Genomic DNA, 19,223 nt, shown 5'->3' with positions numbered 1-19,223 from the left:
GAAACATTTAAGTTTGACAAACATGCTTCTAGAAAGACTTTGTGAACCAGGTCATTAGATTAGTTTTAGAGTAAATATTATTCATGGTATTTGATCGTTTTTCATTGTAATAATTTCCATTTTACAAATGTTTAGTTCATTAAATAAACCCATGCTGAGCAAATAATCACTTAAAAATCTTCAGAAGCTGTTTACTATATCACGTATGAGAAGCACAGAGAGACTACCACAGTGTCCCATTAAATGCAGGGCTTTTTTTCTTTCAGATTATTTGAGTGTCTTAGAATTTAATTTTAATAAACAAAATGAGCATTTTTTTTAAAAAATCTTAATCGTTCATGAACATCTCTCTGTCTTCTGCACAGTCCCCACTCTTGGGAGAGGAAATGAAGGAATAATGTTTTTCCTTTTCCTCTAAAGTCCCCTTACAAAGGGTCTTCCCCTTACACTGGTGGTGCAGCTGCAACTCCCAGGAGTGAATGTGTATGACTCCATAAACACGTAGCAGAGTTCATGTTGAGAAAGTCCATCCCAGTATTGTAAATGGTTGCACACTAAGAGGAAAAGCACTGAGGAACAGCCATTCAGTTGTATGGTGTCTCCGGCGCAGTGGATCCTGGACAAAGCTGCTTGGCCGGCACTGAGCAGCACTCAGAGCTCAGGGAGGATGATAGGAAGTGTACACGGCAAGCCAAGTCATCCAGGAAATCCTTTTGTAACTTTGCTATTGCTTGAGAAAGCACAACGGGCAGCGACTGCACACATTGAAGGATGGAGTCCAGTTTCTCTTCCAGAGCCACAATCCTACTGTCCAGCTCACCACTTCGATGCTGCAGCTCTGATACCAGATCGTACATCATGTTCTGAGTCTGAAATCATCACCGACATGCTGAGGTCACTTTCAAGTATCAGGAGATAAGCAAGTCAGGGTTTCTCACTGTTTAGATTATTATAAAAGCCATAAAATGCAAAAAAGATAATGAAAAAGAGGCAAAATGTGGTTCATACTGGATAAAAATTACAATTCCTTGTGTCAAATTACTCTCAGCATCAGTCAGAGGGTAAAATTTCCTATTATATATTAGTAAAACTGAGGCAAATAAAAACATTTTTATTAGAAAATAACAAAAATAGTGCACAAACCTTTGCAAGATCAGCAACTGTATTGGCCTGGTCAGTTAATTTCCTTTGCTCCATTTTCACTCGTCGCAGTCTAAAGTTGTAAACCAAAACCATAGTCACACTTGTGCTACAATAATATAAATGCAACGTGCAGTAAATCCTAATTCACATAATCCAGAGCCACAAATTAAACTGTAACAGCATTTACTGAAACCCCTGATGGTGGCATAATGATACCTACTGGTGAATGGCTTGCAAGAATTTACGCTGATGGTGGCGTACTCTGGCATGGTCAATCTTCTTCACCAGCTTTGTGTTTTTGTAAATGAGCCATGTCTCTCTCAACACATTTGCTGCTGTGTTCTTAATCTGTGGAAGACAAAGTATGTCAATGGAAAGGCAAAACAGAAATGTAGAGACATAAATGAAGCTCAAGTCAAACAGAAACTAAAATGAGCCTGAGTACTATTGGAAAGTCTTGAGCAATCCCTCATTTTGTTTATGTTTTTCTGTGAAAACCTGCACGGAAATGCAGTGTATAAAGAATAAACAGAGTTTGTACATTTCTAATGACCTGAAAAGTCAACATTTAGTATGACAATGCTAATTCTACAACAGAGATTAAACTGGCTTTAGGCAAACTTTCTCACATCTTCTTTGAGACTCTTTTAGAAATATTTCTCCAGGCCTCTTGACAGACTTTTAAACCTCTCCTTTAGATGTTGGCTGCTTTTTGTTATCAAGATGATCCCACACTGTTTCAATAATGTTGAGGTCCAGGCTCTGAGGAGGCCAAAGTATGATATTGTTCCACTTCTATTGTTCACTTTTTTAGTGCATTTGTATTGTGTTTGGGATCATTGTCATGCTGAAAAATGAATCAGATGCTTTCCAGATAGTATCAAAACCGGATGGTACTTTTCTGCCTTTCATAATTCAATCAGTTTCAACAAGACTGCTGGCTGAATTGCAGCCACAAGCCATGACAGAGCCTCAACCATGCTTAACAGATGGCTGTGGACACTCACTGCTCTCTACTCACCTCTGCTGAATATATCGATGACACTTTAAATCAAAAATTTCAAATTTGGGTTAATCACTCCATAAAATCTGTTTCCACTGATTTTCAGTCCACTTTTTGTTAAATTTGTTACACTTCAGTCTTTTCTCCTCATTTCTCTTCCTTAAGAAAGACTTCTACGGGTAGCTGCAATTAACCCCCCCCCCCCCCTCTATGAGATCATTTCTGATGAGGCTTCACTGAAAAGTAGATGATCAGCTGAAAGACAAGATGAATATCACCTGAGCTCTTTCCTAGAGTTTTGCCCTATTTCTTAAGGACATTGCTTTGAGATACATTTCATCTGCTAGTTTTGTTTTTTAGGCCTACCACTTGTTCTTTTGTTACCCCAAAAACTTAAGTTCACACTTCATACCATGCTAAGACATGACAAATTTTCAGTAATCGCCTTGTTGGGATTGTTGGGAATCACCTCATTGGAGCAACTTTTAAAAAAAAAATCAAATTGGAAGAAATTGAGAGTGGCTCAAGACTTTTGCGCAGTAGTGTATATGGTTAAAAAATAGAAAGTGCTGTTACTTTTAAGACTGATCATGTAGTCTTAATATTAAAAATAAAGTCCAATCACTGCATGTGTAAGAACACACCTTTTTGTAGATTTGGGTATCCATCATAAAGTTGTGGACATGTTTCTCAGCTCTGGTGAGTTCTGATTTTCTTGCGACAACGGCCACGACTAAGGCTGTACAACCTGCTCCCTGATGAGAAGAAGAGCAGTGTTATCATGACTGTGTTATTAGTTAGTAGTTAGCTAGTATAAAAACCACACCAATCATTCACGTAGGCCAGGATTTTAAAGGATTTTTAAACAGATATTTAATTGGGGTTATTCAGAAAAAAATCACTGTGAGTGATTTGCATATCTGCCTCTTCTCTACATGTGCATGTGTATAAAGCTCACCATAATTCCAGTTAACAGGCAAACCCCTTTTCCACAGTAGGTGTGAGGGACCATGTCCCCATAGCCGATGGACAGGAAGGTAATGGAGATGAGCCACATTGCTCCAAGGAAAGTGCTGGTTACTTCCTGTGCATCGTGATACCTATTTAAACATGACACCTGTCTGTAAAAGCAGTTTATGTTAAAGCTGGAGAGACTACCCTTGATTTAAGTTTCTTTCATTTTTATCCAGCATTTGTTTAACGCTGAAAATCTTCTTGATGATTTTTAAGTAACACATTTATTGTTTTCAAAAACCTTTAAGATACCTTTCACAAACACGCACTGTCCACGCAGCAATGATCCAACAGGACACACTGAAGACTAGCAGCACTGTGCCAGGACAGATGGTCATTAGGGTCTTCATGACAAAACGAGTGTCAAAGTTGATCTTATTGAGCGCACCGATGCTGCGAGAGGAAGCGTCTGTGAACAGCTTGCTGTGGAGCAGCATGACCCGGCCAATCAGGTAGAGGCGAAGGAACATCGGCACAGAGAGGATGATGTCTACGTCGGCGTACGCCACCGATGCTGCATAGCTGAAGGCCAGTCGAGTCGTCCAGGTGAACACGTATTTCCCTGGGATTGGATGAATGGCACAGATGAGGAGCTCCAACACGATGAAGACAAGTCGCTCAAAAGTCATTGCTATCCTCCAATCGTCTGCCCCGTTGTCCACCATGAAGAGCTGTTGAAGAAAAGTAGCAACATTTCTAGACCGTGAATATGAAAGCATAATGAGTGATGAACTCGTTTTGTTGGGATTAGAGTTTTTTGTTTTGCTTTCTTAATTTGGATAATTCTGAAGAGATGAAAATGAATATTTTATCTTCTGGTGTTTCTCAAAGAGACAATTTTAAATATATTTTGGGGGATATTTTAACTTTTATCATTATAGGATAGTGGAGAGAAGAGCTTGGATAAAGACACATAGTAAATGGCCTCAGGGCAGATTTCAGGTATGTGGATTGTCTGCTCAACCCCTTGAGCTAAACCATAGGTGTCAAACTCTGGCCCGCGGGCCAAATTTGGCCCGCAACCTAATTACATTTGGCCTGCGAAGCCATACCAAATTACTATTAGAGCTGGCCTACTGGTATTATACAGCTAATATATATATTGTTTAGTATTAAGCTTTGCTTGTTCCATATTCAGCTTTTCAGCAAAACGTGTTTGAGACCATAAGAAAAGATTCATTCTTATATCTGGAGGAATAAATATATTTCAATAAATATTAACGTTAGCCCGCAACTTTGTTCCAGTTTTGAATTTTGGCCCACTGTGTATTTGAGTTTGACACCCCTGAGCTAAACCAATGCTCCAATTTAGGGGTTTTTAAGACTAGTTTCCTTACTTCACGTGAATTATCTGATTATGGTTTGTTTCTTCATACCTGGATTTCCCTTGCATGGTACATCACAATGAGTCCCAGCAGAATAGCAGTAGAAAGGCTGATCAGGCCTTTTAGAACATATGAATACATGGATTCCTGTAAATGGTAGAGACAATGACACAAAACTATTAAACTAATAAAAAGAAGACCATCTGTGAGTAAAACTGTTTAGTGGGCCCTCAAACTTTTAATGGCACTATGTTGACGCCGCTTTCATTTGTTTGTTGAAACGCACTTATTTGGAGACACTAGTGTTTCTGCTCTGAGTGTACCTTGGTGTAAAATCCCCTTGACAGCTCCGTCTCGATGACCATGACAATAATGCCAAACATCCCACAGACCAAGGCGTAGTCGCTCAGTTGTTTGCGCTTCCCAAACAGAGCTCTCCTCTGACCCAGCCTGTAGCTGATGTCTTTGGTCTTCTTCGGTGGTGTGCTACCTTCCTCGCCGTTGGTCTTACTGGAGTCTTCTCGGATGACTTTGGAAAAGGCGTCCTCCAGGATGGCACTGTGAAGAAGCTGGATTGGCTGCTGGTCTGAAGGAAGATCTGAAAAACTAGATCTCAAAGTGCCGTGGCTGCTCAGGGGTCGGACTGCATTCCCGTTAAGTATGCCACTGCTTTGTAAGGCTTCGGGAGGCGGAGGAGTGTGTTTAGGAAGGGAGACTTTAGACCCCTGAGAGACTGTCTGCAAAATAAAATAAGACTGTCAACAACAAGCATGTAATATATCTGAAAGCATGTTACAGTGTATGGTTCAGTTAGAATTGGCATGGTATGGAAACACACAGGTTACCTAAATGGTTCCAATTTAAGTATGAAAACTAAACGTTTAAAGCAGCCGAATCAAAACATGCACCTGACTTTGTCGCTGTCTTGTTTTCTCATCCATTAAATCTTGAATCTCTAGGGAACTATACTGACTGATGGAGAAAGATGTGACACTTTTGTTGCCGACTGGTGTAGACGATCTTTTTATCTGGTTTGTCAGGGAGTCGTGAGGGAGGTGGTGGCACTTGAAGATGGTGGACGGATCTCCAGATGTTTGATCCCCTGCGATCAGGCAGTGGAACTCTTGCTTTCGCTGTTGCTGAACTAACAGCGGCTCTTTACCGAAAAGGTCTCTCCAGTTGACATCTGCACCAGTACCAGGATGAGGCTGCTTTTGGAGTTTTTGTTTACACTCGACTGAGTCTAGAGGAATGTTGAACAAATTTGTTGCTTGGCTGCTGTCTTTCAGTTTATAATGATTGCAGGGCTGTTCTTTTCGACCTTCTTGGTTAGTGCACTGAGGCATGAAATGATCTTTGAGACGGTTTGTTGCAGGATTCAAAAGCTCACTTTGGTTTGTTTGCTGTGGTAAAACCTGGCAAGTAGCTGAAATGTGGCTGCTGGGAGAGAAAGGCTGAACATGTGGTGAACATAAAAGGCTTCTCTTAGCTGTTACCCTGGGAAGGCAGTCTTGGACCATGTCCTGTTTTGACTGTGGCTGAAAACTAGAGGCATCAGGACCGGGACATCCACATCTGTAATTGTGGTTCGGATGTCCAACACTGGTGCCTGCTCTTTCTGCTGAGGGCGAATCATCTCCTGCGTTGCCAACGTGGCCACAAAGGAGCAGCCAGTCCTCATCGCTTAGCTGCGATAAGGTTAGGTTTCGAGTTTTGAGAGGCGACATCTGGGCTGAACCTCTCGGAGGGCCGAGTCCATTGCATGTTTCATGGGGTGAAGATGAGACACAGCACTGACTTTTCTCCTGTGGGGTCAAAGGTGTCTCAACCGAGGTTCCTCTGTATGGATCATGCTTCCCCTCAGGGGTCTTTATGGGAGGGGATGGGCATCCTGAGGTACAATGCTCATGGTCACCTTCGTGGAAGACTTCACCTGTTGAGTCAAGGCGCCGCGTTGCATTGGTGGGTTTAACCAGAATCAGCCTCATGGCATCAATGCAGGGCTGAAATGACAACATACACTGATCATTTTTGAAATGTCACCAAGAAATGAAACAAAGATCCTGAAATATAACTGAAAACATTTACACTGATCACTTTGCTTTATTTATTTTCCCCCACAAAGTTCAAGAAGTGGTGAAAAGACTCAACTGCAGAAGGAGTTCATACATACATTCATTATTATTTATTATTGATTGATACATTGATACATTATTATTATTGATTATGCAGGAAGACAGATATGATGGATGTATGGGTGGATGGACTGATGAACAGGGATATTTCAATGTGAACATGATTTGAATGTTGCAAGTGGTCAGACTTACTTATACAGTCATGTTAACTAATTACCCCCTTACTGCTTGCATAGCAATTGGAAAGTAAGTCACAGAAAGATGCTTTTAATCAAATCCAGTTAATTAACTCATCAGTAAGTGTGAGCACCTCTATAAAAGCAGATGTTTTGGCAGGTTGTTGGTCTGAAGTATTCAGTTGTGTGTTGACAGAACATTATAATCTACAGTCTTGTGCCAAAGGTCAGACTGCGTAATGCTCAGAGGAACTGCACAAAACCCCAAGTGCTAACATCTCAGACTCTACAGGCCTCGGTTAGCATGTTAAATGTTACATCATGCTTGGGGGCTAGAATCAGCCTTACAATGACTTCAATCTTGTCCACTGGATGGCTTTGGAAAATCAAAAATGTACGTTTTATAAATACAGGACAGTCTGGTTAGGGATGTACTGAAAATATTTTTGTAATTTTACAATTTTATCATGTAGGAAAACTGAGATGTACTGTTGAAAATGCACTTCTTTATCTTATATTAAACATGTCAGGGATCAGATGTGTAGTTAAACGTCTTTACACCAACAGAAAGTGAAAGTTTCTCTCATCCGGCCCACTTAAGATCAAAGTGGGCTGTATGTGGGCCTCAGTGTAAAAGGAGTTTGACAGTTTCCCTGCGTTAGAGTGCACAATTAGAAAAAACTGAAGAAGCGTAGCTTTTTTGAAAGTTTCAGACTTCTGGAGAAATGTCTTTTGGACAGACGAGACCGAAGTAGACATGTTTAGCCATAATTTACAGCACCACAATTGGAGACAAACAAATACAGCATATCAACACAAACACCTCACACCAACTGTCAAACATGCTGGTGGAGGGGTGACAAATGTGACAAATTCTGTCTCACAGAAGCAGCATCGTTCAGAGGACGGTGATCACAAGCACAGCAGCAAATCTACAAAAAATAAAAGAATCAAGATTTTGCAGTGCATCGGTCAATATCCAGACCTCAGCCCAACTGAAATGCTGTCAAGGGATCTTAAGAGAAGACCGTGAAAACAAATGAAGGGAAACCTCAATGAAGTGACTCAACAATGTAAAGAATTATGGGTTTACAATTTCTCCACAGCGATGTGAGAGACTCATAAATGATTACTTCAAATTATTTCAGCTGAAGGTGGTTCTGCACTACAAAATATACAACCACGGAGAACTAACTAAAGCTGTCAAATTAATGTGGCAAGTTTCACATTGTATACGACTGAGTGGTTGTGAAAAATTACAGCATAGTAATACTAGAGTAAGGTGTAAATAATCAATCCTGAAGTACCATAGGCTACTTAAGTAGATGAACTTTCCACAAACAAAGAAATCAATACCGACTGACTCTAGAAATAAGATGTTTCACAACTCTTCTGTCATTTAGGAATCTTTAGCTTTAATGAGGCCATTTGTTCAGCATGAAAGGAAAAAAAGTTCATCAAAAATAAATCTTCAAATTCAGTCTAATAGATTTTTTTTAAAAACTTATTGCTTTTTAAAGTAATTATTCAAGGCAATCTGACACTAGATTTAAAAAAAACATGTTCAGTCACAGGTTTGTGTTTTTTCTAAGATTCTGTCACAAGCAGATGTGAACCCCCGCTCATGTTTATTTACTGCGCATCAACATCAGAAAGCCTCAGATAATAATACTGAGCAGACTCACACACTGCATTACACTATAGCTATATAACTACAGATATAGATTTGGAGTTACATTAGTATCTTTAAAGGTTTGGTTTTCTCTTTTTTCCTCCTTTTACAGGGTTGAATTTTAGTTGTAGAAAAAGTTAGACCATTTCAAATTTTTAAGGATATGATTTTGTTGATTAATTGAATAAAATCTAAATTCACAATACAAAAATAAGCATATCCATCCAGCCAACTATCCATCAACAGACTCAATCAAATGGTAGAACCTTAAATAAACCTCTGAATATATAATAAATAGTCACTTATAAACAAAAGGCATCTGCAACAGCCTACCTTTACCTCCTTTATGACTTCAGCCAGTCATTTCCAGGAGAGCACAAGTGCTCCTTACCGTCTTCTTCTATACGTTACTTTTTTCTAGACTTGAAGAAGCAGGTTACAGATGGAAAGTGCTCCTGATTTGCAGAACACAAGTGTTAAGAAGAAAAGGAGCAGTCAGAGTGGGTGTTGGACACGGCTTCCCTCCTCCTGGTACAAACACTCGATAAAGGAGCTTTAGAGACGCTTTCCTTTGAAAGTAATGATTAGAATTCAACACGAAGAAAGGAAAGGGCAGCAGCAGCTGGCCTGGTAAAGGGTTGCCAAGCAAATGGACACAGAGTGGGAGGGTGCAGCAACAGGTTAGAGGAAAAAAATCTGGAACATCAGACCGGCGTGTTAAGGCGGAACATCACACATATAGCTCAAAGACATTAAATGGGAGTGGGCTGCTGGGTTGACAGGGGAAAACAAAAAGGAAATTGTAGCTTTCAATGCAGAGCGGAATATAAAAGGTCAGTTGAAGTTGTCATTGAAGCTCTTTGGTTCAAAGGCCTTCGCACGTTCTCTTATCTCGTCCACCAGAAGAGCCTGCAGAACAAAAGTGCCCATTTTTAAATCTGGTTCTGAATCAATCGAGCTAGCGAGGGTGACATCTCATCAATGGGGCACGAGAAGATCTAAGAAATGAAACTGAGCGAGCAATTTTATAATAAAAGTATATTTATATACATGTGGAGATGTGTAACGTCCAAATTTACTTGGCAGGAGTGGTGTTGCTTTCTGACCTTGTTCCTCTCCGGTGTTGCTTATAGACATTGATATTGTATTTGTATGTAGCCTATTATGTTTGTATTTAGAAATAAAAACCTGCAAAGTTTTGATAATTCTCAATGTGAAGAATTTGCCATTTATAAGCACACACAACATTGCCCAAAAAATTTATTTATTACAGTCTGTGGGAGATCTATGTGCGAAAATCCCATTCCCCCAATGTAAATACGCATTATAGTTTATATAATACTTCTATTTAGGTAGCTTCAGCTCTGTTTTATCTGCGCTTACTGTCCATCCACCTGGCATCAGACGAACTCTGGCCTGCTGCCTCAGCAGCTCAGCGTGAATGTTGCTGTGCTGGAGAAAACCTTTGTGACCGCAGGAGCGCTGCTTGCTGTCACAGGCCAAATAAATGGCCGCCACAGTCATCTGAAAGCAACAACTGATACATGGACACAGTTGCAAGTCTTTTCTCCCTTCCCGAGTTCTTATTTTTTTCCATATTTGTCAAACTTAAGATTTTAATATTAGACAAAGATAACCTGAGTACATTCAAAGTGCAGTCTTTAAATGATGATTTCATTTAAGGGTAAAAAGGTTATCCAAACCTACCTAAGGTAACTTTCCCTAAACTTAATAACTGGTTGTGCCATCTTCAGCAGCAAGAACTCCAATCAAGTGATTGGCAATGAACCATTCACATCACTGTGGAGGAATTTTGGCCCACTCATCTTTGCAGAATTGTTTAAATTCAGGCACTTTGGACGATTTTCAACCATGAAAATCCTCCATGGTCTTTTAAGGTCTTGCCAAAGCACTTCCGTCTGATTTAAGTCACCACCACCATGGTGGTTTTATGTTCTTTTTAGAAAATGCTGTGTTAGCTTTATGTCAGATGTAGCGGGACTCTAACCTTCCAAAAAGTTCAACTTTTGTCTCGTTAGACCACACAACATTTTCCCAAAAGTCTTGGGGATGATCCAGATGTTTTCTGGCAAATGTGAGATGAAACTTTGTGTTATTTTTGGTCAGCAGTGGTTTTCTCCTTGAACTCTCCCATGGATGTCATGTTTTCCCAGTCTGTTTCTTATTGTTGAATCATGAACTCCGACCTTAACTAAGTCTTTGCAATTCTTTCCAGACTGATAGATGACAGTGACTTTGTTTCTCAGGGGTTTCCTTAGATCAGAGGTGGTGAACTCCAGGCCTCAAGGGCCGGTGTCCTGCAGGTTTTAGATATCACCCTGGGTCACCACACCTGAATCAAATGATTAGTTCATTACCAGGCCTCTGGAGAACTTCGAGACATGTTGAGGAGGTAATTTAGCCATTGAAATCAGCTGTGTTGGATCAAGGACACATCTAAAACCTGCAGGACACCGGCCCTTGAGAGTTTCCCCACCCCTGCATTAGATCTCATGGCATGATGTGTTGATTTTTGACCTTTTTTAGCCTGCTTCACTTTGTCAGACAGGTTCTATTTAAGTTAGTTCTTAATTTAACAGGTCTGACAGAAATTTTGTATTTTCTCCGGTTAAGAAGAAATGTGACAAATGTGACAAATATGCAAAACCCTGAGAAATTATGAAGGAGATAAATACTTTTTCACGAGATTAAAGGCCTAAAGTGGAGAAAACTTGGACAGGAGAAACTCCTCTGGGAATTAATTAATAATAAATTGAAGCTGTATTGGCACTACCAGAGGCCCCAGCATTTCTGTTCTGCATTTTAAACGACTAATTTGAAAAGGTTTGTAAATGATGACTAAAAGCAAAACTGCATCAGTTACATACACACATGAGCATGAGGCCACAATATTCGCACCAACACAGCTCTACATGTTTGATGATAACTTGAGGCTTCTGCTTTCAGGGGTCACAACGGACTCTCTCTTCTGTAAAAGAAAGAATAAGTCATTGCTGGCTTCCAGCCAACAGGTCTGGCAGAATAGATAAGGGATGTACCCGCTGTTGACCAAAGTCTGAGGAGGTTTAGAAAAATGACTAAATTCTATATCTCAGTCTTATTAAACAATATTAAAAGTACCAATAATTTTTTTGAGCAACTTTCAGCCTGGTAGACAACTGACTAATGTTCTTTTCCTTCTATTAGCTCACCTGGAGGGGCATAAGGAGCTACTCCAAGTGAGTGTTTAGGCTACATACCAAATGGGTACACATTGAACACTTACTCCCATTTGATTCCCAGCTGGTTGAAACTTTAATGCATGTCACTCCTCTAATGTCTCTCCCATATTTTTTGTCTGACACTGCTCCAACCTAGATTAAAAAAAAAACAAAAACACAACCAACAGCAGTCTGACTCTCAGCAGTCACAATCGAAGCAATGCGATGGACGTCTGAAAATAAAAGCAACAATCAGTTAAACATTACATGCGGTAAAGCGGAATAGCCAGTGAAGACACCATCCTTGTGTCAACATAACAATGTTTCAACATTTTGCCATTAGATTGGTGCTGTATGTGATGGTGCAATAGCCACTCCTCATTCTGGTCGTGTATCACAGAGCCAAAAAAAGATAGCATGTGGAGTAAGCGGGCGTTATTACAGTTGATCTCTGTAACCACTTCACCATCCTGTAGGTTTTTAGCAAATGCAAAGTCAGGCCGTGTTCTTACACATCTGAACCACAGTGGGGATATTGTGGTAGAAATCTCACTTCCTGTCTGTGCACCTTTGATAGTTCAGCTGCTCTAACGCCGGAATTTCCCATCTTTGGGATAAAGTACTTTTCACTGTATTATCTTATCTTGTATTCAGGGGTCTCTTAATCTGTAGACACCTCAATACTAAGGCTGAGATTATACCCACTTGGTGACAGCTGCGGACAGCACAGATAAGACATTTTTTGATACTCCACCCTCCAAGTCCTACTTAAAGCCCACCTGAAGGATTCATGGCCAAACAAGCTCATGTGGTCACAAAATGCTGGAGGGAACACGGACATTCCAACCGATTATAAAATTTACAGCAGTGAGACCTCGTCATACCCACATACGTGGAAACTTTGATACACTAGATTCTGAAGAATCTGGTGAGTCACTTTCCAAAGCAAAGAAAGAAAAAAAATCTAATTCCCAAAAAATGTACTCCTCATTGGCGAGTACAAAACTAGAACTCGACATCTCAGTGAGGTCAAATATCAGCTCTCTGACGGTTATATGCATTGCACAACAGCACTTGCCAAAAAGCATTCAACTTCAGCATATGAAACAACGTATGTGCCTCCTAACAGTATGAACTGCATTTACAAAGAATGACAGATATTGATGATTGAGCAGTGAACTTTAATAAGTTATTCTCAAAACATCTGGCTTCCCACCTTGCCAGAGTGCTAGGGGGGAAAAAAAGAGAGAGAGAGAAAAGCAGTTACATTTATTAGATGCTGAGATGCCTCATTAGAGGCTGTGTGCACAAACATGAGGATCAGTTTTTATTTGATGGGTGATGATGAGTCTCTCCTCATTAGTGAATGAAAAAATAAGTCAGGTCCTGTGGCACTGGAGAGACTGATAATGGTGAAGCTCTCGTCAGCAGAACTAATTTTTTTTCCCCAAAGAAATTATTTAATTTTTCAATGGAAGTCCCCAGTGTGTATAGGCAGACAGTTTTCATTAGTGAACATGATTTCACTTTGTGTTGTAGGTGGAAAAGCGCTGGTTGAGGGGGTTTTCTGGTGCTTTTGCCCATTCTTTCTTCAATTGCTGTTTCAGTTGTGACAATCTCATGTTGGGATTCTCCTGTTTTAGACGAGGCATGTTTTCTTGCTCGTAAGCGGCAAATGCCGCTTTCATCCTGCGCTCCGGGTGACGGTCCAGGTCCTCGGGCCCCACGCTGAAACACAGGAAGACACACTTAGTGATTGTGTATTGTTAACGTTTGCACAAGTACAACAGGAAGCCTCACGCATAATCAGAGGTCGGAAGTAACGAAGTACATATACGTTGTTACTGTACTTAAGTTGAATTTTCAGGTACCTGTACTTTCTACTCCTTACATTTTTAAAACAGGCTCATTACTTTTGCTTTAAAGCATTTGAGGCGAGTTATTATTACACATCACTGCAAGCCTCGAAAAATCAAACCGATTTGAACCTAAACACATGAAAGGTAGTCGTGTTTGTTTTAGTGCTGTCAGCGTTAATCTGGTTAAAATGACGCTAACACCATAACCGCATTAATGCAGCAAATCTCCGTTAGCAAGTTAGCGCAGATTGCCCCATGCGTGTGGCCCTAATGTGTTAACGAGCTAACTGCGCTGACGCCGTGCAGCCCCACGCGCTAACAGAGATTGCTGCGTTAATGCGGTTATGGCGTTAACGTCATTTCAACCAGATTAACGCTGACAGCACTAGTTCGTTTATTAATCACCAAAGGATGTCACATAAAAAGAGACGAAAGAGGCAAAACTGTGTTCAGTAGTCCGGGGTTAAAGTGGGTTGTGTTTTTATTTCTTTTTTGCCACAACACCAGAGTGACTGCAGGTGTCCGTAAGTTGTGTCTAATATAACGACAGCATAAACAGAATACTGTCAGTGTAGAGGATGAGAATCAGTCAGGACAACTCATGAAACATCAGGTGTGTAGAAATGATTTTTCTATAACCAATTCCAGGGTTCTCCCTGCACTTCCTGTTTGAAGCAAAGTCACCCTCTAAAATTTTCCCTCTTTTTCTCTCCTGATGTTCTACTTAACTGATTTGAGCAGAATACCTTTATTAGGACTAAAATTTAGACTAAAATTAAGTTTGTTTTCCTACATACTAATATTATTTTATTGTCACATTAATGCAGAACAAGGTTCAGTTAGCTTTGTATAAAAGTAGATGGTAGAAACGTTCTTTAAGGAGCTACTTTTACCTTTTTTACTTTGAGTACATTTTAAAGCCTGTACTTTTTTACTTTTACTTGAGTAAAGAAGTTTAACCGGTACTTCAACTTTTACTGGAGTATTTTTTAATACTAGTATCTGTACTTCTACTTAATTACAGAATATCTGTACTTTTCCCACCTCTGGACATAATTAATACCTGAGAACAGTGATGGCATCTTCTATTGTTCTGGCTTCCACGGTTCCTTCTTCAGGGATAACTCTGTTCACATTCTCCTCCAATGGAGTTTCCAGGTGGCTTTTCTCTGTGGGAAGAAATTTAAACATGGCACAATCACAAATCTAGATCATCTGTGAATTTTATGACGATTTTATTACTCTACAAGCACATGCTTGTCTTCAAAATGTGCTCAACCTTTCGGTTTGAGCTGGTCCTGCTCTTGCTGCTGCTCATTGCGAAGCGTCTCCTCGATCTGTGCACGAGTCACTTTCCCACCAGATCCAGCGCCCTGCTGGGACCTGCCTTTCAGTCTAGCATTTTCCTCATCAAGAAGTCGCTGATTTTCCTTTTTCCTCTCAAGGAGTTCCAGCCTCTTTTTCTCCTTGTCATCCTGCAACATCAGAAAAAGTATCTGAGAGAAAAGACTCACTGCTCTTCTGTGCTTAAAGATTTGGTTATTTTGGCCACTACATGTATTAAGGTGCATGAGATTACATCACTTCTTCAGTCATGAAAAATAAAACCATACATGTACTGTCTGTACAGAGCACAATGAGTCTGAAAAAGAAATGACTTAATAAATCCCCGGACACATGTCTCTCCAATCTAGTCAGTACATGTCTATGCATGACATGATGTGAAGCAGTGCAGAGTAATGCCTGATAATCTTTACTAAAGCAAACATAACACACAGCTTTTTTCACATAGTAAATAAAGTACCACTGCCTGAACACATGCAGATGCACTAACTGTTTTATATACACCCAATCAAGGCCTATTAACTAGATAATCTTTGACTACAACTGCTAGTTTCTTTTTACCAGCATAAAAAGGATTTGTTTGACAGTACTAACTGGATTGACCAATACTCAGAACAAATGGAAAAGCCAAAGAACTCCGTGAAGATCTAAGAAGGAAAGCTGTATATTGACACAAGTTGGAAAGTTCACTTGGAGACATTTCCAAACAACTACAGATTCCAGGATCACCGGTTTAAACAGCTGTACAAGTTGTGTACAAGTTATTCGGATTTGTCACTTCTTTAGCAAAGTCTGGAAGAACACCCAAAGTGTCACCCTGGGATGACAGTAAATTGGTTTAGGATGTTCAGGAACAACTCAGAAACTAAGGCTGTAAACGCCACAGTGTCACTGTCCACAGTGAAGCAAGTTTTATATCACCATGGACTGAGAAGGTATCAACAAAGAAAGAAGCCCAGGTTACAAAATCATCACCCTCAAATTTGACTGAAGCTGCCCACAAGGACAAGCCAAAGCCCTCTGGAGAAAAGTCAGCTGAGACAAAGATGGAATTATTTGGCCACAGTGACAAGAAGTGTGTTTGGACGAGTAAAGGTGAGGCTTTCAAACCTAAGAACATTGTAACAACTATCAAGAATGGTGGTGGTAGCATAATGCTCTGGTGCTATTTTGTTGCTAGTGGTACTGGTACACTGCACAATGACTAAAAAGGAGGACTACCTTCAAATTCTTTAACTTCATGTCAAATCATCAACTAGATGGTTCAAACTTGGAAACAGTTGAGTTTTCCAAAAGCACAATGATCTTAAACATGCATCAATGCTAGTTTTGGAATTGGTAACGCAGGCTATCATTAAACACATTTTCAGTAAATATGTGAACTACAAATTTACTGAAAATTTGCAAAGTATGCTTAGAAGTAGGTAGGGTGGTTGCCAGGAACCCATCCGATTTAAATGAAGTCTTGGTAGAGTCTTATTCTACCACTTTTCCAAGAAGAGTAATCAAATATCCAGCCAGAATTATGCCAGAAGGTAATGGATGGCTGCCAAAAGCATCTAGTCAAGGTGCTATGGGACAGTTAAACAAATACTGGTTGGGATTGGTTAGGTTGTCAGTGCTAAGCATTTCTTCTTCTTTCAGCTGCTCTCTTTCAATATATATATATATATATATATATATATATATATATATATATATATATATATATAATTATTATTGTTCCTTTACATTGTCAGCACTAAAGATAGTATTTTATATTTATTTAGCCAGCTTTTGCTATGGTTCAACTTACTTATAATGAGATTGAAGATGAAATTGTACATCACACCTGGCTAAAGAGAGAGCTTACCTTCCTTTGCTCTTTTTTGAGTACATGTTTGTCAGTTTCCTGCCAGAGAGCATCTTCTTCTTGCTGCTTCTTGCGGGCGTCTGCCACCGCCTTAGCCTCAGCTTTTCGGGCTCTGGCCGTGGCCGCCTTGGAGTTCTCACCCTGGAATTTCTTTGGCATCCCAACAGCTGTTTTTCAACTGAGGGACAAGCCAAGACAAGAGGGCCAAGATAAGACTAAGAAACGTTTCAATACTGACGCACAATATTGAGCCAGACTTTTTATTTTGAATGCAACACAATAAAAACACATTCTCGTTGAGGCATTTATCAACGGATATATTGTTCATTTATAGAACGTTTACATGACAGGCAATGCGCAGGAGCTCTTTCAGGACCTTAACATTTATCTTCAGCTGGATCGTAGGTTACATAACACACAGTTCGTGTAAATAGTTAACTTAATTAGCTATACTTTGGGCTGAAAACGGCAATGCATACTTTAATCTCCACAATCATTCAAATGGTTGCAGTTTGCTTGTCAGTACAGCTAGTTAGCATTAGCTAGCTGCAGTTGGCTTGAGGATGCGCCAGACTTGTTTGGCTATCAACTACGTTCCCGTTTCCTCTGTTACTTAGCCAAATTTTAGCTGATATGACATTCCCAATGACATACGTTAAGTTAATAATAAACGTGGTTTCATACCAGTAATGAAAGAAGAACCAGGTCGTAGGTAGGAGACAGTTTACTGTTATTTCGAAGCGGCATCCGCCACCTCCTCTCCGAAAACCAGCGCGCTCACTGATGACGCCACGCAGCACAATTATACTGTAAACAGCTAGGACTGTAGAAAATAGTAAACATGTGTTTTTGTTAATTCTTTGTTAAACTTCAAAATTATTAAACACACATTTCAGTATGGTCATGAGTATGGAGATTATTATTATTATTATTATTATTATTATTATTATTATTATTTTTTTTTTTTTTTTTTAAATTATATAAATTGAAATTTCAAGATACTAATTTTGAGAAATAACCCAATTACTAGATTTTTAAAAATTATTTTATTTTATACATTCATTTGTTTTTTCCAGTGGCGGGAATATAGGGAAGCTTGTTTCCACCACAATAAATAAATAACTACAGTTTGTAACTTAAAAATTCTTGTTATTATCTCAAAAAAAAATCTAGTATGTTTACATTTTGAGAAGCTAACTCGAAATTTACGATAACACCTGGAAATACTGAATTTATATTTATCAAAAAAACAGCAAAAAACCAAAACACAACAATCCCCCTCTGGCCCCTGCTGGTGGTCTCAATCCTTCTGGCTTGGGTCCTCTGGGAGCTTGAGGGTCCTGCACAGTATCTTAGCTGTTCCTAGGACTGCACTCCTCTGGACAGAGATCTCTGATGTTGTACCTGGGATCTGCTCGGGCCAGTCACATAGCTTGTGGGTCACTGCACCAAGTGCTCCGATTACCACTGGGATCACTGATGCCTTCACTTTCCACATCTTCTCAAGCTCAGCCTTTGGTATTTTTCAAGCTTCTTGTGTTGTGCTTCTTCCTGATGTTGCTGTCACTCAGCATAGCAATCCATCTCCAATTGCTCCATTCCATAGTTGGTATCCATAGTTATGACTTGATGGCTGCTTTTGCTAGAGGCTTGAAGTTGGCCTCTAGTGTTTTTTGCCACATTCCCAATGAGTTCTTGAGGAATGTTCTTAGAGTCCTGTTGATATTGTACGCTTCTAGGAATTCCATGATCCATGTGTGGGGCACTGAGTCATAGGCCTTCTTGTAGTTAATCCAAACAGTGCACAGGTGGGTCAGTCTGGTTTTGCAGTCTCAAGCGGCTGTTCTGTATCTGTCTGTTTTGCCCCTCTGGTATTACTGGCAGTTCCTTTCTGTGCCCTGCTCATGTATTGATCCACAAGCCTGTTCTTCTCAGCTGTTATGATGCCTGACAGGAGCTTCCATGTCATACTGAGGCAGGTAGTTTCCAGTAGTTGGATGAAACCGGCCTCTTCTAGGGATGCTCGGGGATCAGGACTGTCTGGCCTTCAGTTAGCCATTCCGGGTGTGTCTCATCTACTAGCAGCTGGTTTATTTGTGCAGCCACGGCTTAGACACCCCTTTCTTCAGCTCTGATAGTTGGTTAACTTCCCTCTGTGCTACCTTGATCTTGGCCTCTAGTCTCCTTCTCTATGGAGGATACTACTCTTTGTGGCTGTTCATCTTGTAGCCAAGCATCTCCGTGATCACTGCAGCCATGGTGTAGATCAGCCAGTTGGCTTATGCAGGTAAACCCAGTTTTGTCATTTGACTGCGGCCATCTTAGCTTTGTCTTTAATGTCCAGGGTAAATGAGGTTTGTTTTTAAATCCACCTCACCACACTTTGCATCACTGTAGGTAATCAATGAACCTTACATACTTATATCAAGCACTGACTGCTGCAAATCTTCAGAATTGCAACAGTTTCTTTTTTTCTCCA

The 19,223-nt window shown here is 40.1% G+C and overlaps 2 protein-coding genes across 2 annotated transcripts; both read right to left on the bottom strand.

Moving 5' to 3' along the window:
- Positions 1–584: 584 nt before the first annotated feature.
- Positions 585–8,881, bottom strand: kcnn1b (potassium intermediate/small conductance calcium-activated channel, subfamily N, member 1b). Its single transcript, XM_087852332.1, has 10 exons — positions 8,802–8,881; positions 5,394–6,488; positions 4,809–5,222; positions 4,537–4,632; positions 3,413–3,831; positions 3,105–3,267; positions 2,791–2,901; positions 1,364–1,491; positions 1,144–1,213; positions 585–869 (listed from the first exon to the last, which is right to left on the bottom strand). Exons 2-10 carry the CDS (start codon positions 6,471–6,473, stop codon positions 585–587), a joined length of 2,766 nt encoding a protein of 921 aa, XP_087708458.1. The 5' UTR covers positions 6,474–6,488; positions 8,802–8,881.
- A 3,968-nt stretch (positions 8,882–12,849) lies between these two features.
- On the bottom strand, positions 12,850–17,528 carry ccdc124 (coiled-coil domain containing 124). Its single transcript, XM_006792005.3, has 5 exons — positions 17,429–17,528; positions 16,745–16,922; positions 14,828–15,023; positions 14,612–14,717; positions 12,850–13,417 (listed from the first exon to the last, which is right to left on the bottom strand). The coding sequence occupies exons 2-5, from the start codon at positions 16,901–16,903 to the stop codon at positions 13,213–13,215; spliced, it is 666 nt and encodes a 221-aa protein (XP_006792068.2). The 5' UTR covers positions 16,904–16,922; positions 17,429–17,528; the 3' UTR covers positions 12,850–13,212.
- Positions 17,529–19,223: the final 1,695 nt, after the last annotated feature.

Source organism: Neolamprologus brichardi, chromosome 15 (assembly GCF_056152115.1).
Source record: "Neolamprologus brichardi isolate AB-2024 chromosome 15, ASM5615211v1, whole genome shotgun sequence".
Classification (NCBI taxonomy): Eukaryota; Metazoa; Chordata; class Actinopteri; order Cichliformes; family Cichlidae; genus Neolamprologus; species Neolamprologus brichardi.
Note: the sequence above shows the minus strand (reverse complement) of the source record. Positions and strands in the feature narration are given on the sequence as shown.